The 24,431-nt window shown below is 66.9% G+C and overlaps 1 protein-coding gene across 2 annotated transcripts; it reads left to right on the top strand.

The window, feature by feature from the left end:
- Positions 1-249: 249 nt before the first annotated feature.
- On the top strand, positions 250-22,564 carry PDE4A (phosphodiesterase 4A). Of its 2 annotated transcripts, none has more exons than XM_065654878.1 (15): positions 250-407; positions 9,187-9,378; positions 9,833-9,869; positions 9,952-10,025; positions 10,107-10,156; positions 10,521-10,633; positions 15,424-15,517; positions 15,871-16,058; positions 16,158-16,256; positions 16,667-16,831; positions 17,694-17,793; positions 18,949-19,103; positions 19,174-19,296; positions 19,379-19,561; positions 22,037-22,564. In XM_065654878.1, the coding sequence occupies exons 1-15, from the start codon at positions 250-252 to the stop codon at positions 22,499-22,501; spliced, it is 2,196 nt and encodes a 731-aa protein (XP_065510950.1). In that variant the 3' UTR covers positions 22,502-22,564. The 2 variants fall into 2 exon arrangements, with proteins under 2 accessions (XP_065510950.1, XP_065510949.1); XM_065654877.1 differs by lacking the exon at positions 250-407 and adding an exon at positions 2,875-3,146.
- Positions 22,565-24,431: the final 1,867 nt, after the last annotated feature.

Consider the following 24,431-nt stretch of genomic DNA (forward strand, 5'->3'; position numbering starts at 1 on the left):
CATGGCCCCCGCGCCCTGAGCCCCGGTGCCGGGTGGGCACATGAGGAAGAACCGGAGCGACGTTGCCGGGCCTGAGGAGCAGGTGAGGGGCACCGGGGGGGGCACCGGGGGCACAGGGGACCTCAGGGGACACCGGGGGGGCACAGGGGATCCCCAGGGGGGCTGTGGGGTGGGGGGCTCCTGCTCTCGTGCCATGCCCGGTCTGACCCCCCCGTCCCTTCCTCGCAGCCCCCCCCGGAGCCGCCGGCCATGCTGGGTGCCGACCTGCGCCGCGGGCACCGCCGGCTCTCCGCCAGCCTGCAGGTGCCCCCCTGGAAGCCCCCGGAGCCCCCCGGCCCCCCGCGCCCCACCACGCTGCCCCTCGGCGCCCCGCCGCGCGTCACCGTCACCCGCCCCGACACCCCCAGGTACGCACGGGGATGGGGGGACACGGGGCACGAGGCCAAGCCCGGCACCGCGCATGGCGGGGACACGGCCGGGGTGGGGATGTTGGCCGGGATGGGGACAGTTTCGGGGATGGGGACGTTGTCTGGGACGGAGACATGGCCAGGATGGGGACATGTCGGGATGGGGACAATTTCTGGGATGGGGACATGGCCAGGATGGGGACACTTCAGGATGGGGACAGTGCCAGGGATGGGGACGCTGCTCGGGATGGTGCCCAATTCATGGCCAGTGCCTGGGATGGGGACAGTGCCCAGGATGGGGACACTCCCTGGGACTGGGACTGTGTCCCGGATGGGGACGGTACCCGGGATGGTGACAGTGCCAGGGATGGGGACGATACCCGGGATGGTGACAGTGCCAGGGATGGGGACAGTGCCAGGGATGGTGACAGTGCCAGGATGGGGACGGTACCCGGGATGGTGACAGTACCCGGGATGGTGACAGTGCCAGGGATGGGGACAGTGCCAGGATGGGGACGGTACCCGGGATGGTGACAGTGCCAGGGATGGTGACAGTGCCAGGGGTGGGGACGGTACCCGGCATGGTGACAGTGCCAGGGATGGGGACGGTACCCGGGATGGTGACAGTACCCGGGATGGTGACAGTACCCGGGATGGTGACAATGTCCAGGACAAGGTCCCTGTGCAGGTGACACCAGCGCTGGCCCCGCCGCCTCCTTGTCACCAGCCCCGTCGTTGTCACAGCGCGGCAAAGCTCAGCCAGATCCCGCGTCCCCACCGCGTCCCCACCGCGTCCCCACCGCGTCCCTACGGCAGTGGGGAGGAGCAGCCCCCAAAAGTCCCCAAATCCCACAATTCTGGCTCCGGGTCCCCCCGCAGCGGCCCCCGCCGGGTCCCCAAGCGGCGGCCGTGGTGGTGGCACCGCGGTGACCCGGCCGGGGGGGCGGCCGCGGTGTCGCGTCCCCGGTGCGGTGCCGGCAGCGCCGTGTGCCGCCCGCCCCCCCCGCTGCAATGAATCATCCGCCGAATTTTCCAGGGTGTGTTGCCGCCCGGATCCCCCGTTTCCCATCCTGCAGCCCCAAAATTGCCGGATCCCGGTGATTTTCCCATGGTGGGGGGGGGGATATCGGGGTCCCCCGCGCCACAGCTGGTCTCTTGGGTGGGTGACATTAATGGGGACGTTATTTTGGGGGGGGAAGGCAGCTGCGTTCACGCCTGCCCGCACCCCCCAATGTCGGCGGAGCAGCTGAAAGTTGGGGGGTCACATTGGACCCCCCCGTTTTGTGCCGGGGCTGGAGCTGGGGGGGGACGGACCACTTTGGGGGGTGCAGGCAGACGTGGGGACCCCCCCGGTGTCCCCTCGGTAAGGTGGGACCCCCGCCCCGCCCCCGGGGGCTGCGAAGGAGGGGGGACCCCCATTGCTGCTGGGGGGTCCGTGCGGCGCCGTGGACGGGGGGGTCCCCAAGCTGGGGGGGATCCCTCCCCGTCCCTGGGGGGCTCTGCAGGAGGGGAACCCCCCCCAGATCTGTTGTGCCTGGCGGGGGGGGGTCCCTGCTGGGTCTGCTCCGCCCCCCCACGCGTGGGGCTCCGCTGGTTTCCCCGGGGGGGGATCCCCCCTCGGTTGGGAGGGGCCATCTCGCGGGGGGGGGATCCCCACAGGCCGGGGGGGGGGGGCGCCCCGATGGGGGGATCCCTGAACGGGGGTCCCGGGGCGGGCCGGGGGTTTCGGGGTCCCTGGGGGATTCCTGCGGGGGGGGGGGCGGACACCGGGGGATGCCGGGGGGGGATCCCGGGGGGGGATCCCGGGTGGGGGGATCCCGGGAGGGGGATCCCGGGGGGGGGATCCCGGGGTGGGGATCGCGGGTGGGGGGGATCCCGGAGGGGGGGGTGTCCGCACCGCCTGGTACCTGCGGGGGGGTCCCGGGGCGGAGCCGCCCCCCGGGGGAGGGGAGCGGGGGGGGCAGGTCCCGGGGCGGGAGGAGGCGCCGAACCGGGGGCGCAGCGGCGTCACCGGCGGCAGCACCGGCAGCGGCACCGGCAGCACCGGCAGCGGCACCGGCAGCGGCAGCACCGGCGGCGGCGGCGGCGACAGGCGCCTCCCCCGGCCGGGGCGGGGGGGTCGTCCCAGCCGGTTGCACGGGGCCATGCGGAGCCCGGGGCCGGGAAAAGCCGCCGCCGCCGCCGCTCCCGCCGCCGCGCGTCGCTGAGCACCGGGAGCGGCCCCGGGAGCGGCACCGGCGGCGGCACCGGCGGCGGCCCCGGGAGCGGCACCGGGAGCGGCACCGGGAGCGGCGGCGGCACCGGCAGCACCGGGAGCGGCACCGGGAGCGGCACCGGCAGCACCGGCGGCGGCACCGGGAGTGGCACCGGCAGCGGCGGCGGCACCGGCAGCACCGGGAGCGGCTCCGGGAGCGGCAGCGGCTCCTTTCCCGGGAGCATCTCGGGGTCCCCGGTGGTGCCGCGGGTGATGGAGCCGGTCCCGGGAGCCAGGAAAAGCCTCTCGCTGTCGCTGCCGGTGCCCCGGGAGGGGCCCGGCACCCTGAAGCCCCCCCAGCACCTCTGGCGCCAGCCCCGCACCCCCATCCGCATCCGCCACCGCGGCTTCTCCGACACCGACCGGCACCGGCCGCGGCCCATGGAGCGGGCGGACGCCGTGGACACCGGGGACCGGCCCGGGCTGCGCAAATCCCGCATGTCCTGGCCCTCCTCCCTCCACGGGACCCCCGGCGCCGGCAAGCGGTAGGTGACAGCGCCAGGGACCCCCCAGAGCCCCCTCGGCATCATCCCGGTACCCGGAGCGGAGGGGTGACCTCCCGGTATCGTCCCGGTATGGGAGATGGGACCCCCCAGATCACCCCGGTACGGGAGATGGGACCCCCCAGATCACCCCGGTACCGGAGCGGGGACCCCCGGGTATCATCCCAGTACTGGAGATGGGACCCCCCAGATCATCCCGGTACCGCAGCGGGGACCCCCGGGTACCATCCCAGTACTGGAGATGGGACCCCCCCCAGATCATCCCGGTACCGCAGCGGGGACCCCCAGGTACCATCCCAGTACTGGAGGTGGGACCCCCCCCAGATCACCCTGGTACCAGAGGGGGGACCCCCGGGTATCATCCCAGTACTGGAGGTGGGACCCCCCAGATCACCCCGGTACCGCAGCGGGGACCCCCGGGTATCATCCCAGTACTGGAGATGGGACCCCCCCCAGATCATCCCGGTACGGGAGCGGGGACCCCCGGGTACCATCCCAGTACTGGAGGTGGGACCCCCCCCCCAGATCACCCTGGTACCAGAGCGGGGACCCCCGGGTATCATCCCAGTACGGGAGATGGGACCCCCCAGATCACCCCGGTACCGGTACCAGACGTGGGACCTCCCGGTATCATCCTAGTATTGATACTGGAGGTGAGACCCTCCCATCATTATCCTGGTGCTGAAGCAGGCCCCCCCGTATCATCCCAGTACCGGGACTGGGGGTGAGACCCGCCCAGCGTCACCCTCATCCCGGTGCCGTGGCAGCAGGACGGGCCCGGGGGTGGCAGCGCCTGGGGGGGTCACATCCCTTGGGACCCCCTTCCTGGCATTGGGGACGGTGACGGTGACACCGGCACAACCACAGCTCCCGGCTCCATCCCCCCCCAGACCCGCTGGGGGTCCAGGGACCCCCCCAAGACCCGACCGAGGGCCCCGCCACCCCAGCAGCCGCTGGGATGCTGGCGGGGGGGTCCCCATCTGGGTGCCGACGGGGGGGGCCCCACCCTGACACCGGCAGCCGCCAGATGTGGCGCTTGGGAGATGCTCAAAGCCGGGGGGGGGGATGGACACAGCACCCCCAAACCAAGCGGGGGGAAACCACAACCGCCCCCCCCCGGGATCCGTCCGGTGCCGGCGCCGCCTCCGCCCGTTCCCGCTCGGGACGTTTTTTGGGGAAAACCAGCGGGGCCGGCGCCGAGGGCCGGTTGTGCCGCGGCGGCACCATGTGCCGGGCGTCGCGTCCTTCCGGCAGCGCCGAGGGGGCAGCGGCACCTCCGGCTTCGTTAGGGGAGTTAATTGATGCGCAGGAGGCTCAGCAGATGGTCGGGACTCGGGGGTTTGGTTTCCTTCCTCCTCCTCCTCTTCCTCCCTTCCACACGGAGTTTCCCCCCCCGGCAGAACCGGCGTCTCCCGGTGAACCCGGGGGGGTCCGTCCCCCCCAAATCCAGGGGTCGCGGTGCTGGACCCCCCGTTGGTGACACCGGTAGGCGGGTGACCCCCCCACCTTACCCGGCGTCCCCATCCCGTTCAACCGGGAGGAACCGGCTCAGCCCTCGCTTACGGGTTTGTCCCTTCCTGGAGACAATTAGCGTAATTAAGCCAAACGAAGGTGCGACCGCAGGCGGGGGTTTCGGTGGCCGGCGGCGGTGCCGGGATCCGTCCGGTTGCCGCCGGCTCCCAGAGGCTCTTCCCGGGTTCCCATGGCCCCAACCGATCCCCCGTGCTTCGGTTCCTTCCCTTTCCAGATGGAAAATCATCGTCACCATCATAACAGTGCCCAAACCGCCGGCGGTGCCGGTGCCGCCGTCCAGGCCCCGCCGGTGTCCCTGTCGTGCCGTCATCTTTGTGCCGGGGGGGATGAGTCACCTGCGGCCATTTGGAACCGTTCGCGTTTCGGCTCCGGCTGGCGGAGCGAAACCTGTGCCGGCGTGTGCCGAACCGGGCTGCGCGGCACAGCGCGGCGTGGGCTGCTGGGGGGCGGTATGGGACAGTACGGGGTGATATGGCACAGTATGGCACGCTATGGTATTGTATAGGGCGGTATTGTATGTTACGGCACAGTATGGTATGGCACGGTATGGTATGGCACAGTACAGTATGGTATTGCATAGGACAGCATTGTATGTTACGGCACAGTGTGGTACGGTATGGTAGGGTAGGGTAGGGTATGGTATTGTATAGGACGGTATTGTATGTTATAGCACGGTATGGTATGGTACAGTATGGTATGGTGTGGTATGGTATGGTACGGTATGGTATGCTACGGTACAGTATGGTATAGCACGGTATGGTATGGCACGGTATGGTATTGTATAGGACAGTATTATATGTTACGGCCCAGTATGGTATGGCACGGTATGGTATCGTATAGCACGGTGTGGTGTAGCACGGTACGGTATAGCTCAGTATGGCACGCTGTGGTATAGCACAGCATGTGTGGTATAGCACGGTACGGTTTGGTATAGCAGGGTGTGGATGGTATAGCACAGTGTGGTATCGCGTAGCGTGGTATGGCACAGTGTGGATGCTACAGCACGGTACGGTATCGCACAGTATGGATAGCGCAGTGTGGTTTTGTATAGCACGGTATGGATGGTATGGGACACTGGGGACACTGGGGACACTGGGGACACTGGGGACACTGGGGACAGTGGGGGACAGTGGGGGACAGTGGGGACACTGGGGACACTGGGGACACTGGGGACAGTGGGGGACAGTGGGGACACTGGGGACACTGGGGACACTGGGGACAGTGGGGGACAGTGGGGACACTGGGGGACAGTGGGGACACTGGGGACACTGGGGACACTGGGGACAGTGGGGACAGTGGGGACAGTGGGGGTCACTGGGGACACTGGGGACAGTGGAGACACTGGGGGACAGTGGGGGACAGTGGGGACAGTGGGGACACTGGGGGACACTGGGAGACACTAGAGACTCTGGGGGACACTGGGGACAGTGGGGACACTGGGGGACAGTGGGGGACAGTGGGGACAGTGGGGACACTGGGGGACACTGGGAGACACTAGAGACTCTGGGGGACACTGGGGACACTGGGGACACTGGGGGCCACTGGGGACACCGTGGGGTCCCTGAGCCCCCCGGCCCGGCTGCCCCGGCCCTCCCGGCAGCTGCGGCTCCCAAGGCGCAAAACGATCCTGATCAAAAACCCAAAAAACGCCCCAAAAAGCCCCAAAAAAGCCCCTTTCCCTCCCCAGAGCCGGCTGCTCAATTTGCCGCTGTGAGTCACCCCCCCGGCCCCCCGGCCCCTTCCCGGGGGGACACAGGGGGCGGGACCCCCCGGGACACGCGGGGCCAAAGTGGCTCTGAGGGACCCCAAAAAAGGGCACGGGGACCCCCCCGTGGGGTCAGAGACCCCCGGACAGGACTCGGGGACCCCCGGGGGGGCTCAGGGACCCCGATATGGGACACAGGGACCCCAATGGGGACTCGGGGACCCTGGGGGGGCTCAGGGACCCCAATATGGACACAGGGACCCCAAGGGGGTCCGGTGAGCGGGGAGCGCCGGGGGCTCCGGCCGGGGGGGCCGAGGATGAGACGTTCCTGCCCGGCCCCCCCACCCCGGGGGGGGGTCCCCAACTTTCCCGCGCCGCCTCCGCCTCGACCGCAGCGTCCAGGCGCCGCAGGATGCGGGGCAGGTAACGGGCCCCCCCCCCCCAAAAAAATAGGACCCCCCCCCCGCCCCTCCCCCCGGGCCCCAGGCCCCCCGGCCGCCGCTGGCACCCCCAGCCCCCCCGTACAGACGGCCCCGCCCCCATACGGGCCCCCCCAGACCCCCCAACCCAGCCTGGACGCCCCCCCCCCCACGTCCTCTGGGGCATGGGGGGGCACTGGGGTCAAAGGTCAGAGCGCGGGGGGGGGAATTCCACCCCCCCCGGGGCTGCTCCTCCTTACGGGGATGGGGACCCCCCGGTTGGGTTTGCGGGGGGGTGTCAGGTCGTCCTCCCCCCCATAAGCAACAGGCCCCCCCGGGGTGTCGAAGGGAAGCGGGGGGGCCCCCCCGCCGCTCGGTTGAGGAAGCCGGTAGAGGAAGGGGGGGGCGGAGCGGGAGCACCCCCGCGTCCCCCCCACGCGGCCATGGAGCCGGGGGGCACCCGGAGGGTCGGGGGCGAGCGACCCCCCCCGGGGAGCGAGCCGGGGGGGTGGGCAGCGAGGTAAGGGGGGGGACAGGGGGAGGGACAGGGACCCCCCCATACCCAGTTTGGGGGGGGGACACAAACAGGGCCCCCCCCATGACCACACAGGAGCCCCCCCCATGTGCAGGGGGGGAAACGGGCCCCCCCATTGCGGTGGGACAGGAGCCCCCCACACCGGGTTTTGGGGGACAGGGGGGTCCCCCACGCCCGGGTTTAAGGGGGGGGTCTGGGGTCCCTTTGGGTGCCCCCCCCTCGCATCGGGACCCCCCAGTAACGGGGGGTGGGGGCGGGGGGGGCAGGACGCCTGGGTTCCTTCCGCGGCCCAGAGGGAAGCGGGCGACGGTTGGAGGGGGGAGGGAACGAGGAGCCCCCCCAGCCCCCCCGCGGGTCCTCACCCACACCGGGGGGGCCCCAAAGCTGGGGGGGCCCTGCTTGGGACATTGGGGGTCCTGGGGGGGCAGGACTGGGGGGGGATCGGGGTGCACCGTCTCGGGGGGGTCAGTTTGGGGGTCCCGGGGGTTGCGGTGTTGGGGGGTCCTGGGGGGGTCCCAGTATTGGGGAGTCTGGACCACAAGGCTCCTGGTCTTGGGGGGTCCTGGTGTTTGGGGGATCAGCCCCCAGTCCCTGGGCCCCCCCAGATCCCCCTCCTGTCCCCCCCGTTTCCTGACGTGTGTGTGGGGACACTGGGGCACACGGTGACACGGGTGTAAATGGTGACACTGGTGCAAATGGTGACACCGGTGCACACGGTGACACTGGTGTAAACGGTGACACTGGTGCAAATGGTGACACCGGTGCAGATGGTGACACCGGTGCAAATGGTGACACTGGTGCAAATGGTGACACCGGTGCACACGGTGACACTGGTGCAGATGGTGACACTGGTGCAAATGGTGACACCGGTGCAGATGGTGACACCGGTGCACACGGTGACACTGGTGCAAATGGTGACACCGGTGCAGATGGTGACACCGATGCACATGGTGACACTGGAGGACACGGTGACACTGGTGCAAATGGTGACACTGGTGCAAACAGTGACACTGGTGTACATGGTGACACTGGAGGACACGGTGACACTGGTGCAGGTGGTGACACTGGTGTAAACGGTGACACTGGTGTAGATGGTGACACTGGTGCAAATGGTGACACTGGTGCACACGGTGACACTGGTGTAGATGGTGACACTGGTGCAAATGGTGACACTGGTGCACACGGTGACACTGGTGTAGATGGTGACACTGGTGTAAACGGTGATACCGGTGCAGATGGTGACACTGGTGTAAACGGTGACACTGGTGCACACGGTGACACTGGTGCAAATGGTGACACCGGTGCACACGGTGACACTGGTGTAAATGGTGACACCGGTGCAGATGGTGACACCGATGCACATGGTGACACTGGAGGACACGGTGACACTGGTGCAAATGGTGACACTGGTGCAAACAGTGACACTGGTGTACATGGTGACACTGGAGGACACGGTGACACTGGTGCAGGTGGTGACACTGGTGTAAACGGTGACACTGGTGTAGATGGTGACACTGGTGCAAATGGTGACACTGGTGCACACAGTGACACTGGTGTAGATGGTGACACTGGTGTAAATGGTGACACCGGTGCAGATGGTGACACTGGTGTAAACGGTGACACTGGTGCACACGGTGACACTGGTGCAAATGGTGACACTGGTGTAAACGGTGACACCGGTGCACGCGGTGACACCGATGCCTTTGTCACCACGGCCCATGTCACCAACGCCACCTGGGTCTGCAGGGGCTGCTCCGTATCCTGGGGGGCCGCAGGGGGTCCCCCCCGCTGCCCCCGCCCCGTCCCCGACGTCCCCCCGTGTCCCCACAGCTTCGAGGTGGACAATGGTCCCTCCCCGGGGCGCAGCCCCCCGGACCCCCAGGCCAGCCCGGGGGGGCTGGTGCTGCTCCCGGGGGGGCCCCCCCCCGGCCAGCGCCGCGAGTCCTTCCTGTACCGCTCGGACAGCGACTACGACGCCTCCCCCAAGAGCATGTCCCGAAACTCCTCCATCGCCAGCGAGGCGTGAGTGCGGCCCCCCGGGACCCCCCGGGACCCCCCGGGACCCCCCAGCACCCCTGGGACCCCCCAGGACCTTCTGGGACCCCCCAACACTGCCAGGACCCCCCCAGCATCCCCAGGACCCCCTGGGACCCCCCATCACCCCCGGGACCCCCCAGGACCCCCCCAGCACCCCCCGCACTCTGGGTGTCCTGGGGAACCCCCCAGTGCCCCCCCATGGACCTCCCCATTTCCCCCCCGCCAGGGACCCCCCCAATACCCGCCCTGGGCACCCCCTGATATCCCCCCAGGCACCCCCCCCATCCCCTTGGGACCCCCCAATTTTCCCCCAAGGGTCCCCCAATGTCCCTCCCGGTGCTCCCCCCAATGCCCCCGTGGGCCGTGTCCCCCCGCAGGGGTCAAGGGGGGGACCCAGGCGTCCTGCCCCCCCCCCCCGACACCCCCATTTCTCTTCCAGCCACGCTGAGGACCTGATTGTCACCCCCTTCGCCCAGGTAGGGCTGGGGGGTCCCTTGGGGAGGGGGGTGTGTCCCCCCGTTTTGTGTCCCTGACCCCCCCTGTGCCCCCCCCCGCCAGGTCCTGGCGAGTCTCCGCAGCGTCCGCAGCAACTTCTCCATCCTGGCGAATGTCCCCAGCCCCACGGCCACCAAGTGAGTGACCTTGACCTTGACCTTGACCTTGACCCTGACCCCAGCCGGGGTTCCCAGCCAGCCCTGACTGTGCCCCCCCAGGCGGTCGCCCATCGGCTCCCAGCCCCCCCTCTGCAAGGCCACGCTCTCGGGTAAGGGGGTGATTTGGGGGGATTTGGGGGAAGGGGGGGGTAAAACTGGCCGTGCCCCCACCTCTGTCATACTGGGGAAACTGAGGCACGGGGCCTGCAGCCCCCCAAGATTTGTCCTCGTGTCCCCCCACCCCTGCACCCCCACATCCCTGGGGGGGTCCCCACAGGCCCTGGGGGGGGGTCCCTGCATCCCCCATCCCCGGGGGGGTTCCCACAGGCCCTGGGGGGGGTCCCTGCATCCCCCATCCCTGGGGGGTCCCCACAGCCCCATCCCTTGGGGGTCCCTGCCCCCTCCCACCCCGGGGTGTCCCCAGCCGGGGGGTCCCCGGGGGTGTCCGGGGGGTGACCGCTGTGTCCCCCCCAGAGGAGACGTCGCAGCAGCTGGCGCGGGAGACGCTGGAGGAGCTGGACTGGTGCCTGGAGCAGCTGGAGACGCTGCAGACGCACCGGGCCGTGAGCGAGATGGCATCCAACAAGGTGGGGACGCGGGGACACCGCGGGGACACCGCGGGGACACGGGGACGCGGACGGGACCCTGGTGTGGCACAGGGACAGGGGCAGGACCCCGGTGGCACATGGGGATGGGACCCTGGTGTGACACGGGGATGGGGACAGGACCCTGGTGGCACATGGGGACAGGACCCTGGTGTGACACGGGGATGGGGACAGGACCCTGGTGTGACACGGATGGGGACAGGACCCTGGTGTCACATGGGGATGGGACCCTGGTGTGACACGGGGATGGGGACAGGACCCTGGTGGCACATGGGGATGGGACCCTGGTGTGACACGGGGATGGGGACAGGACCCTGGTGGCACATGGGGATCAGACCCTGGTGTGACACGGGGATGGGGACAGGACCCTGGTGTGACACAGGGATGGGGACAGGACCCTGGTGGCGCATGGGGATCAGACCCTGGTGTGACACGGGGATGGGGACAGGACCCTGGTGGCGCATGGGGATCAGACCCTGGTGTGACACGGGGATGGGGACAGGACCCCAGTGTCACATGGGGATGGGACCCTGGTGTGACACGGGGACGGGGACAGGACCCTGGTGTGACACGGATGGGGACAGGACCCTGGTGTGACGCAGGGATGGGGACAGGACCCTGGTGTCACATGGGTATGGGGACAGGACCCCCCTGCAGCCTGGGGACAGGGACAGGACCCCAATGTGACACGGGGATGGGGACAGGACCCCGATGTGACACGGGGACAGGACCCTGATGTGACACGGGGATGGGGACAGGACCCCGATGTGACATGGGGACAGGACCCCAATGTGACACGGGGACAGGGACAGGACCCCGATGTGACACGGGGACAGGGACAGAGCCTGGGACAGGCTGTGACACTGCTGTGACATTGGGACGGGGCAAGGGTGGGGACAGCTGCTGGTGGCAGTTTGGGGACAGTGGCCAGGGGCTGCAGGGGGTCCTGGCCCATTGGGTGCCAGTGGTGGCAGTGCCGGTGGTGACAGTGCTGGTGGTGACACAGTTGTGCCGGTGGTGACACAGTTGTGCCGGTGGTGGCAGTGCCGGTGGTGGCAGTCGTGCCGGTGGTGACAGTGCCGGTGCCACCAGGGCTGGTGGTGGCAGTTGTGTCTGTGTCGGTGTCACGAGGCCGGTGGCCGTGGTGGTGCCGATGGTGCCAATGGTGCCAATGGTGCCGGTGCCATAACCGGTGCTGCAGATCTGGGTGCAGGATTGTGCCCCCCCCAACGTGTCCCCCCATGTCCCCACGGACCCGTCACCCCCCAGTGTCCCCCCCCCGGCGTGGGGGGTTCGGGGGGGGTCCCTGGCCAGTGGGGGGTGACCCCTGGGGTGTCCCCCCCCAAAGTGAGGTCACCCCCGGGTGTCCCCATCCCGGGGGTGGGGGGGGGGTCCCGGCCTCAGCGTGGGGGGGACCCCAGGAATCCCCCCGCTAACCCGGGGCCCCCACCAGCCCCCCCCCCCCGAACGCCTGGGTCCCCCCTCGCCCCGCCCCCCCCGGCGCTGCGGCGGTGGGGGAGGGGCGGGGGGCGGGGCCGGGGGCGGAGCGAGGCGCGCGCAGGCGTGTGCCCCCCCCGCCCCCCCCGCCCATCGCTCCGCGGCCTCCGCAGCCCCGGCGGGACCCCGCGGCCCCCCCGGCACCCCCAGGACCCCCCCGGGACCCCGCGGCCCCCCCCGGCACCCCAAAGACCCCCCCAGGACCCCCCCAGGACCCCGCGGCCCCCCCGCCACCCCAAAGACCCCCCCAGGACCCCCCCAGGACCCCGCGGCCCCCCCCGCCACCCCAAAGACCCCCCCAGGACCCCCCCCAGGACCCCAAGGACCCCCCGGCACCCCAAGACCCCCCCCCAGGACCCCCCCCAGGACCCCAAGACCCCCCCGGGACCCCCGCCCCCGCGTTCCTCCGCATCCTCCCGCATCCCCGACCCCCCCCCAGCCCCCCCAGCCCCCCCCGCCCCCCCCCCCCATGGGCTCCCGCTGAGCCCCCAGCACCCCGGGGTGGGGGGGGCGATGTGAAGGACCCCCCCCGGCCGGCCGCTGTGGGGGGGGGGGGCTGGCGGTGCCCTCCCAAGGCGGGGGGGCCCTGCTGCCCCCCCCCGGCCCCACCATGTCCAACCGCGTCCCCCGGGCCCTGAGAGGCTGCGGGTGAGGGGGGGGCGCTCAAGGAAAGGGGGGGCCCCCCCCCCCGGGGTAACCAGGGACCCCCCCCAGTTCCCTCGGGGTGGCGGGGGGGGCCCAGCACCCCCAGCGACCCCCCCGCGGCCGGAAAATGCCCTTGGTGGATTTTTTCTGCGAGGCGTGCGCCAAGCCCTGGCTGGTGGGCTGGTGGGACCAGGTAAGGGGGGGGCACGGGCCGGGGGGGGGCACTTGTGACCTTCCCCCCCCCCCCACAATGTCACGGTGGGACCCCTGGGGGTGTCACCTCCTGTCCCTGCAAGGTGCCCCCCCCGCCCAGCTTTGGGGGGGGGTATTTGGACACGTACGGCCCCACCGAGGCGGGGGGATGTATAAGGGGGGGGCACCCCGGGTTGTGCCTTGGGGGGGTCACTGTCACACTGAGACCCGGCAAACTCGTGACAGGGGGCAGCAAGTTGGGGGTGGCCCCGTTTTTTGGGGGGGGGGGACACTGGAGGACACCCCCCCCCGGCAAGGAGCGGGATGGGGCAGTTGCTATGGAGACTGCGGTTGCCATGGCGATGGGGCGGAGGGTCCTGATTGGCTGAGGGGGGGAGGGATGCGGGTGATGCTCTTTACTGCCCCCCCCACCCCTCGGGGGGGGCAATGGGGGGGTTTGGGTGGGCTGGGCGGGGGGCGCCCGGACGCCTGGGTTCCCTCCGGGGGGAGGTGACACGCAGATGGGTCCCCCCCAGCTTGGGGGTACCCGGGGGGGGGTGAAGGCCCCGTGCCCCCCCCAGCCCCCCCACCCCGGTCCTGCAGCCTCTGCCGAGGGATGAGTCACCGGGGGGGCGGGGGGGGCAGCATCCGGGCCCCGCTCAAGGACAGCGAGGACTCGGGGGACACGGGTGGCGTTTGTCACCCCCCCCGCCACAGCCCCCCCAGGGAGACACCCCTGGGTGCCCCCCCAAATGGGGAGGGTCCTCGGGGGGGTGGGACAGCGGCTGCGAGCACTGCGTGCCCAGTGTCCCCTCCCAGTGCCACCAGTGTCCTCTCCCAGTGCCACCAGTGTGTGTCCCCAGTGCCACCAGTGTGTCCTCCCAGTGCCACCAGTGTCCCCTCCCCAGTGCCACCAGTGTCCCCTCCCCAGTGCCACCACTGTCCCCTCCCAGTGCCACCAGTGTGTGTCCCCAGTGCCACCAGTGTGTCCTCCCAGTGCCACCAGTGTGTCCCCCAGTGCCACCAGTGTGTGTCCCCAGTGCCACCAGTGTGTGTCCCCCAGTGCCACCACTGTCCCCTCCCCAGTGCCACCACTGTCCCCTCCCAGTGCCACCAGTGTGTGTCCCCAGTGCCACCAGTGTGTCCTCCCAGTGCCACCAGTGTGTGTCCCCCAGTGCCACCACTGTCCCCTCCCAGTGCCACCAGTGTGTCCTCCCAGTGCCACCAGTGTCCCCTCCCCAGTGCCACCAGTGTCCCCTCCCAGTGCCACCAGTGTGTCCCCCAGTGCCACCAGTGTGTGTGGAGCCTCTGGGCTTCCCTGGGGTGAAGCCGCGGTGTCCCCATCCCGTCCCGTCCTGTCCCCATCCCATTCCGTGTCCCTGTCCCCATCCCCATCCCCATCCGCTTTCCATTCTCAATCTGTCCCCATCCTTGTCCCCGTCCCTGTCCTTGTCCCCCCACATCCCTGTCCCCATCCCCGTCCCCTCAGTGTCCCCATCCTTGTCCCAGTCTTTTCCTTGTCCCTGTCCCCATCCCAGTCCCATCACCATTCTCATCCTTGTCCCCATCCCTGTCCCTGTCCCCATCCCTGTCCCCATCCCCTGTCCCTGTCCCCATCCTTGTCCCCTTTCAATCCCCATCCCTCTCCCCATCCCTGTCCCCATCCTCGTCCCCATCCCTTTCCCCATCCCTGTCCCCATCCTTGTCCCTTTTCTGTCCCCATCCCATGTCCCTCTCCCCATCCCTGTCCCCTTCCTTGTCCCCATCCCTGTCCCCATCCTTGTCCCCTTCCTTGTCCCCATCCTTGTCCCTTTTCTGTCCCCATCCCATGTCCCTCTCCCCATCCCTGTCCCCTTCCTTGTCCCCATCCTTGTCCCCTTCCTTGTCCCCATCCCTGTCCCCATCCCTGTCCCCTTCCTTGTCCCCATCCCTGTCCCCTTCCTTGTCCCCATCCTTGTCCCTTTTCTGTCCCCATCCCATGTCCCTCTCCCCATCCCTCTCCCCATCCCTGTCCCCATCCTCGTCCCCATCCCTGTCCCCATCCCTGTCCCCATCCTTCTCCCTTTTCTGTCCCCATCCCATGTCCCTCTGCCCATCCCTGTCCCCTTCCTTGTCCCCATCCCTGTCCCCATTCTTGTCCCCTTGTCGCCATCCCTGTCCCCCGGAACTGACAGGAGGGGGTGACCCGGCCCAGCTGGGACCCCCCTGTCCCCCCCTGGGGTGTTTGTCCCTCTCCGGGGGTCACACCCTGGAGACGTGGGGGGTCCCGGGGGGAGATGGGACAATGGAGGGGGGTCCTGGCATGGGGGAGGGATTTGGTGGGATCCCAGAGGTGGGGGGCGATGCAGGGGGGTCCCACGAGCGGGGGAGGATTTGGGGGGGGTCGTGTAGGTTTGGGGTGATGGGGGGTCCATCCCTCACCCCCCCTGCCCCCCCAGTTCAAGAGGATGCTGAACCGGGAGCTCACCCACCTCTCCGAGATGAGCCGCTCGGGCAACCAGGTCTCCGAGTACATCGCCAGCACCTTCCTGGGTGAGACCCCCCGGGACCCCCGAAGATCCCCAGGACCCCCCCCGGGACCCCCACCAGCCCCCCGGGACCCCCAGGACCCCCACCAGCCCCTGGGATCCCCAAAGATCCCCAGGACCCCCCCCGGGACCCCCACCAGCCCCCCGGGACCCCCAGGACCCCCACCAGCCCCTGGGATCCCCCCAGGGACCCCCACCAGCCCCCCAGGACCCCCAGGGACCCCAATCAATCCCCAGAGACCCCCAGGGACCCCCAGGGACCCCCACCAGCCCCCAGGGACCCCCAAAGTCACCACCAGCTCCCAGACCCAGCGTCGCCGCGTCCCCCAACCCGTCCCCCCCGTGTCCCCCCCCCAGACAAGCAGCACGAGGTGGAGATCCCGGCCCCCGGCCCCAAGGAGCGGGAGAAGAAGCGGCGGCAGCCGCCCCCCCCCATGGGGCAGATCAGTGGGGTGAAGAAGCTGCCCCCCCCCGGCTCCGGCACCGGCGGCTCCGCCGTCCCCCGGTTCGGCGTCAAGACCGACCGCGAGGAGCTGCTGGGCAAGGTGGGGGGGGGACGGGATTGGGGGGGGGGTCTGGGGATTCGGGGGGGGGGGTCTGGGGATGGGGGGGGGTCACGATGAACCCGCCCCCACCCCCCCCAGGAGCTCGACAGCCTCAACAAGTGGGGCCTGAACATCTTCCGCGTCTCCGAATATTCCAACAACCGCTCGCTCAGCTGCATCATGTACACGATATTCCAGGTACCCGACCCCCCCGGCCCCCCCAAACCCCCTGATCCCTCCAACCCCCCAGTTCCCACCCCAACTCCCCATTCCCTCCCCAACCCCCCAACCCCCCCGATCCCCCCAAACCCCCCAGTTCCCACCCCAACCCCCCATCCCCACTCATCTGCACCCCAAATTCCAACCCCTCCGCTGCCCAAACCCCCCAATCCCACCCCACCCCCCAGCCTTCCCATCCCCCCCAATTCCCACCCCAACCCCCCCCCATCTCCACCCCAACCCCCCAGTTCCCACCCCAACCCTCCCCACTCCCCCCAACCCCCCCAATTCCCACCCCCCATCCTCCCCATCCCCGCTCCCACCCCAACCCCCCACCCGGACGCCTGGGTCCTCTTTGGGGGGGGTCTCTGATCCCCCCCCCGGCGCAGGAGCGGGAGCTGGTGAAGACGTTCAAGATCCCGGTGGAGACGCTGCTGACCTACACCTTGACCTTGGAGGACCACTACCACGCGGACGTGGCCTACCACAACAGCCTGCACGCCGCCGACGTCATGCAGTCCACACACGTCCTGCTGGCCACCCCTGCCCTCGACGTGAGCCCCGCCACCCGCTGTGGGGTGGGGGGACCAGTGGTGGGGTGGTGGGACCAGTGGTTGGGTGGTGGGACCCATAGTGGGGTGGTGGGACCCGTGGTTGGGTGGTGGGACCCATCATGGGGTGGTGGGACCAGTGGTTGGGTGGTGGGACCCATCATGGGGTGGTGGGACCAGTGGTTGGGTGGTGTGACCAGTGGGTGGGTGGTGGGACCCATGGTGGGGTGGTGGGACCTGTCATGGGGTGGTGCGACCCGTCATGGGGTGGTGGGACCAGTGGTTGGGTGGTGGGACCCATGGTGGGGTGGTGGGACCAGTGGTTGGGTGGTGGGACCCATGGTGGGGTGGTGGGACCAGTGGTTGGGTGGTGGGACCCATGGTGGGGTGGTGGGACCAGTGGTTGGGTGGTGGGACCCATGGTGGGGTGGTGGGACCTGTCATGGGGTGGCGGGACCAGTGGTTGGGTGGTGGGACCAGTGGTTGTGTGGTGGGACCCAGCATGGGGTGGTGGGACCCAGCATGGGGTGGTGGGACCCGTCATGGGGTGGCGGGACCAGTGGTTGTGTGGTGGGACCCGTCATGGGGTGGCGGGACCAGTGGTTGGGTGGTGGGACCAATGGTTGGGTGGTGGGACCCATGGTGGGGTGGTGGGACCCATGGTGGGGTGGTGGGACCGGTGGTTGGGTTATGGGAATGGTTGTAGGGTGGTGAGACCCGTCATGGGGTGGGGGGACCCGTCACAGGGTGGTGGGATCAATGGTTGGGTGGGGGCACCCAAGGGGGTGCTGAGACCTGGGGGTTGTTTTTGGGGTGTGTTTTTGGGGTGCTCATCCCTGGGGTGTTTGTTTTCGGGGTGCCCCAGGCGGTGTTCACCGACCTGGAGATCCTGGCCGCCCTCTTTGCCGCCGCCATCCACGACGTCGACCACCCCGGCGTGTCCAACCAGTTCCTCATCAACACCAGTGAGTGCGGCCAACTGGGACGGGCCGGGACACCCCGGGGGGCCTTAAACACACACGTCACCTCGCATGCACGTGTCACCTCACTCTGTGTCCCCATGTCCCCACTCCAGGGGGGTCCCTCACCCATGTCCCCACCCGGGGTGTCCCCCACCCATGTCCCCATGGGGGGACCCATGGCGGGGTGGTGGGAATGGTCATAGGGTGGTGGGACCCATCATGGGGTGAGAGACCCATTATGGGGCGGTGGGACCTGTGTTGTGGTGATGGGAATGGTTGTAGGATGGTGGGACCCATCAGGAGCTGGTGGGACCTGTCATGGGGTGGTGGGACCCATGGTTGGGTGGTGGGACCAGTGGTGGGGTGGTGGGACCCATCATGGGGTGGTGGGACCTGTCATGGGGTGGGGGGACCTATCACAGGGTGGTGGAACCCACGGTGGGGTGATGGGTCATGGGGTGGTGGGACCCATCATGAGCTGGTGGGACCTGTCGTGGGGTGGTGGGACCTGTCGTGGGGTGGTGGGACCCATCGTGGGGTGGTGGCACCCATAGTGGGGTGGTGGGACCCATCACGTGGTGGGGGGGCCCATGGTGGGTTGATGGGACCCATAGTGGGATGGTGGGACCCATCATGGGGTGGTGGGACCCATGGTGGGGTGGTGGGACCCATAGTGGGATGGTGGCACCCATAGTGGGGTGGTGGGACCCATCACGTGGTGGGGGGGCCCATGGTGGGTTGATGGGACCCATAGTGGGATGGTGGGACCCATCATGGGGTGGTGGGACCCATGGTGGGGTGGTGGGACCCATAGTGGGATGGTGGGACCCATCATGGGGTGGTGGGACCCATCATGGGATGGTGGGACCCATCATGGGGTGGTGGGACCCATCATGGGTTGGTGGGACCCATCATGGGGTGGTGGGACCCATCATGGGGTGGTGGGACCCATAGTGGGATGGTGGGACCCATGGTGGGGTGGTGGGACCCATAGTGGGATGGTGGGACCCATCATGGGGTGGTGGGACCCTTGGTGGGGTGGGGTGACCGGTCACGGGGTGGCGGGACCCATCATGTGTGTCCCCATCTCGGGGGGTCCCTGACCCGTGTCCCCACCTTTTGGGGGGTCCCTGACCCGTGTCCCCGCCGTGTCCCCAGACTCGGAGCTGGCGCTGATGTACAACGACGAGTCGGTGCTGGAGAATCATCACCTGGCCGTGGGCTTCAAGCTGCTGCAGGAGGAAAACTGCGACATCTTCCAGAACCTCAGCAAGCGCCAGCGCCAAACCCTCCGCAAAATGGTCATCGACATGGTAGGGGACACCCCAAAACCCGCCCCACACGGGGGGGGCGCTCGTCCTGACCCCCCCACGTCACCCGCAGGTCTTGGCCACCGACATGTCCAAGCACATGAGCCTCTTGGCCGACCTGAAGACGATGGTGGAGACCAAGAAGGTGACGAGCTCCGGGGTGCTGCTGCTGGACAATTACACCGACAGGATCCAGGTGACGCGGGGGACAGCGGGGGCACCCGGGGGGCGGGTGACGGGGGGGGTGACCGATTTTTATTTTTTTGGGGCGGGGGCAGGTTCTGAGGAACATGGTGCATTGCGCGGACCTGAGCAACCCCACGAAGCCGCTGGGGCTGTACCGGCAGTGGACGGAGCGGATCATGGAGGAGTTCTTCCGGCAGGGCGACCGCAAGCGCGAGCGCGGCATGGAGATCAGCCCCATGTGCGACAAGCACAGCGCCTCCGTGGAGAAGTCACAGGTCAGGGGACATCGGGGGACATGGCGGGGGTGGCATGGTGGGGGAGAATCGGGGGGTGCAGGGGCAGGGGTGACATCGCGGGGACACGTGGCCGGAGGGACCAGCCCCATGTGGGACAAACACGGCGCCTCCGTGGAGAAGTCACGGGTTGGGGGACAGCGGGGACGTTGGGGACACCGGGGGACAGCAGGGGACTGGGGGTCCCACACTGGCAGTGACCCTTGGTGCCACCACCATGTCCCCGAACGGGCATCCCATGGGACAAGGACCCTCGGTGTCCCCAATCAGGCATCCTATGGGGACAAAGACCCTCGGTGTCCCCATGGTGTCCCCAAATGCACATTCCATAGGGACAAGGACCCTTGGTGTCCCCGTCTGGGCATCCCATGGGACAAGGACCCTTGGTGTCCCCAATCAGGCATCCTATGGGGACAAAGACCCTTGGTGTCCCCAACTGGGCATCCCATGGGACAAGGACCCTCGGTGTCCCCATGGTGTCCCCAAATGCGCATTCCATAGGGACAAGGACCCTCGGTGTCCCCAATCAGGCATCCTATGGGGACAAAGACCCTCGGTGTCCCCAAATGCGCATTCCATAGGGACAAAGACCCTCGGTGTCCCCAACTGGGCATCCCATGGGGATGAGGACCCTCGGTGTCCCCAGTTGGGCATCCCATGGGGACAAAGACCCTTGGTGTCCCCATGGTGTCCCCAAATGTGCATTCCATAGGGACAACGACCCTCGGTGTCCCCAACTGGGCATCCCATGGGACAAGGACCCTCAGTGTCCCCAATTAGGCATCCTATGGGGACAAAGACCCTCGGTGTCCCCAGTCGGGCATCCTATGGGGACAAAGACCCTCGGTGTCCCCAGCTGGGCATCCCATGGGACAAGGACCCTCGGTGTCCCCAGCTGGGCATCCCATGGGGACAAGGACCCTCGTTGTCCCCAGTTGGGCATCGCATGGGGACAAAGACCCTTGGCGTCCCCAACTGGGCATCCCATGGAGACAAAGACCCTCGGTGTCCCCAATCAGGCATCCTATGGGGACAAAGACCCTCGGTGTCCCCATGGTGTCCCCAAATGCATATCCCATGGGGACAAGGACCCTCGTTGTCCCCAGTTGGGCATCCCATGGGGACAAAGACCCTTGGTGTCCCCATGGTGTCCCCAAATGTGCATTCCATAGGGACAACGACCCTCGGTGTCCCCAGCTGGGCATCCCATGGGACAAAGACCCTCGGTGTCCCCAATTAGGCATCCTATGGGGACAAAGACCCTTGGCGTCCCCAACTGGGCATCCCATGGGACAAGGACCCTCAGTGTCCCCAATTAGGCATCCTATGGGGACAAAGACCCTCGGTGTCCCCAGTCGGGCATCCTATGGGGACAAAGACCCTCGGTGTCCCCAGCTGGGCATCCCATGGGACAAGGACCCTCGGTGTCCCCAGCTGGGCATCCCATGGGGACAAGGACCCTCGTTGTCCCCAGTTGGGCATCGCATGGGGACAAAGACCCTTGGCGTCCCCAACTGGGCATCCCATGGAGACAAAGACCCTCGGTGTCCCCAATCAGGCATCCTATGGGGACAAAGACCCTCGGTGTCCCCATGGTGTCCCCAAATGCATATCCCATGGGGACAAGGACCCTCGTTGTCCCCAGTTGGGCATCCCATGGGGACAAAGACCCTTGGTGTCCCCATGGTGTCCCCAAATGTGCATTCCATAGGGACAACGACCCTCGGTGTCCCCAGCTGGGCATCCCATGGGACAAAGACCCTCGGTGTCCCCAATTAGGCATCCTATGGGGACAAAGACCCTTGGTGTCCCCAACTGGGCATCCCATGGGACGAGGACCCTCGGTGTCCCCATGGTGTCCCCAAATTCATATCCCATGGGGACAAGGACCCTCGTTGTCCCCAGTTGGGCATCCCATGGGACAAGGACCCTCGTTGTCCCCAGCTGGGCATCTATGGGGACAAAGACCCTTGGCGTCCCCAACTGGGCATCCCATGGGACGAGGACCCTCGGTGTCCCCATGGTGTCCCCAAATGCATATCCCATGGGGACAAGGACCCTCATTGTCCCCAGTTGGGCATCCCATGGGGACAAAGACCCTCGGTGTCCCCAATTAGGCATCCTATGGGGACAAAGACCCTCGGTGTCCCCAGCTGGGCATCCCATGGGGACAAAGACCCTCGGTGTCCCCAGCTGGGCATCCCATGGGGACAAAGACCCTCGGTGTCCCCAGCTGGGCATCCCATGGGGACAAGGACCCTCGTTGTCCCCAGTTGGGCATCGCATGGGGACAAAGACCCTTGGCGTCCCCAACTGGGCATCCCATGGGACAAGGACCCTCGGTGTCCCCAATTAGGCATCCTATGGGGACAAAGACCCTCGGCGTCCCCACGGTGTCCCCAAATGCGCATCCCCCGGGCCAAGGGCCCCCGGTGACGCTCGGTGCCGCCCCCCCAGGTGGGTTTCATCGACTACATCGTGCACCCGCTGTGGGAGACCTGGGCCGACCTGGTGGCCCCGGACGCGCAGGAGCAGCTGGAGACGCTGGAGCAGAACCGGGACTGGTACCAGCGGCGCGTACCCAGCAGCCCCTCCCCCCCGCCCGCCCCCGCCCCCGCCCCGCGCTTCCGCTTCCGCCTGCACCGCGGGGAGGGGGAGGAGCCTCCCTGGCCAGATGACACCCCCACGCCGCCAGGGGGCGCTGTCCCGGGGCACGGTGACACCGCCACGCCGCCAGGGGGCGCTGTCCCGGGGCACGGTGACACCCCCAGGCCGCCAGGGGGCGCTGTCATGGGGCACAGTGACACCCCCAGGCCGCCAGGGGGCGCTGTCCCGGGGCAGCCGCCGGGGAGACCCCCCGGGGAGGGGGGGGGTGGGGGGGGGGGTGGTGGCCCCGCCCCCCCCGAGCTCGGAGGGGTTTAATTTAATCGAAGCTTAATTAGAGTGTTTTAATTTTATCGGGTTTTGCTTTGGTTTCGTTTTAATTTGGTGTTTTGTTTGATTTTATTTAAAAAAAAAAAAAAAAAAAAAAAATTCGGCTTTATTTAAAAAAAAAAAATTAGTTTTTAATTTTGTTTTGGTTTAATTTGGGTTTACTTAAAAAAATGATTATTTTAATTGCATTTTGTTTTTAATTTTTGCTCTAATCAGGTTTTCCTTGGCTTTTAATTTTGTTTTACTTTTATTTTAATTTTCTGTTGGTTTAATTCTATTTTAATTTTGGTTTGGTTTCGTTTTAATTTTCTTTTGCTTTTAGTTTTATTTTAATTTGGGTTTACGTTTCATTTCAATTTCCTTTTGGTTTTAATTTTATTTGAAATTTTGTTTTAGTTTTTTTCTTAATTTTTAACTTGATTTTAATTATGCTCCAGTTTGAATTTAATTTTTAACTTAATTAAAATTTTGTTTTAATTTTTTTAATTTAAGATTTTGATGGAGTTTGATTTTGAATTTTAGTTTTGGTTTAGTTATATTTTAATTTATTTTCCTCGTTTTATTTCAATTTTCTTTTAGCCTCTTTTGTTTTAACCTTTTAAATTTAATTTTTGTTTAATATCCGTTTAATTTAAAATGTGTTTAAATTATATTTTAACTTTAATTTTATTATACTAATTTAATTTTTTTAAATTTTTATTTTCCATGGATTTCACCAGATGGGGTTTATTTGGGGGGGGGGGGGGGGGGGGACAGAGGGAATTTTTATTGTATTTTTAAAAAACTTGAAAAGACAAAAAAAGGCTCCGACGCCCCCCCGGGGGGAGGAAAACAAAGGGGAACATGGACAGACCCCCCCCCAAAAAAAGGGGGGGGCAGTGGGGACCCCCCCCCATCACCAAAAGCCATTGACCCACAGGGAGGACGGACCCGGGGGGGCGATTTGGGGGGGGCGATGAGACCTGGCGGGGGGGGGGCACAGGGAGGGCCCCCCCCCCAATTTGGGGTGCTCATCTCCCCCCAAAGTCTTCCGCTCGCCCCCCCCCCCCCTTTTTGCACAGGGACCCCCCCAGTTGCCCCCCCCAATCACCCCCAGCCCCCCTGGGGGGGGATCCCTCCATATTGGGGGGGTCTGTCTGTGCGGGGGGGGCCCAGGCCATATTGGGGGCCCCCCCCCCCCCAAATCCCCACTAGAGGTGAAGCAATAACAAGGTGCCCCCCCCCATGGGGGGGGGGGGGGGGACACAGACCCCAAAATAGCTTTTTTTTTGAATTTTTTTTTTTTTTTGGGGGGGGGGGTCCCCCAATTCTGAACACTGTACTGTAGCATTGGGGCTGGGGTCTCCCTTCATTCGGGGGGGGGCACGGCCGGGGGGGGCGCAATGGTGCTGGGGGGGCCCACGGGGGGGGCTGACCCCCACTTTAAACTGGGGGGGGGGGTGTCGGGCCTGGCCTGTGCCCCCCCCGTGCGACGTGGCCTTTGTAGCAGCGGGATGGGGGGGGGGGGGGGGGGCTCATTGCGGGGGGGGGCAGAGCTTTTATTTTTGTACGCGGTGGCGTTTTCTGTAAATATTGTGAATAGTTCGGCCGGGACCCCCCTCCCGGGGGGGGGCAATGGGGGTGACCCCCCCCCCAAAGTCACCCCCCCCCCCCTCCATCCCCTGGGGGTGTCGTCCCCCCCCCCGGACCCCCCCTCTTTGTGTCCCCCCCCCCCCTTCGCCATCAGCTCCAATAAAGAGGAGAAGGGACCGAGCGTGGGGGGGTCTGTGCTGGGGGGTCTCGTGGGGGTGAACTGGACTGGGGGGACAAGGGGCTGGGGGGCACAGGGGAGGCTGGGGGGGGTCCCAGTGCCCGGGGGGGGCGTGTCCCGGGGGGGTCCCATGGGTCAAGGTCAGGCCCTGGCGGGGGGTTGTGGCCC

Source organism: Caloenas nicobarica, chromosome 36 (assembly GCF_036013445.1).
Source record: "Caloenas nicobarica isolate bCalNic1 chromosome 36, bCalNic1.hap1, whole genome shotgun sequence".
NCBI classification, from domain to species: domain Eukaryota; kingdom Metazoa; phylum Chordata; class Aves; order Columbiformes; family Columbidae; genus Caloenas; species Caloenas nicobarica.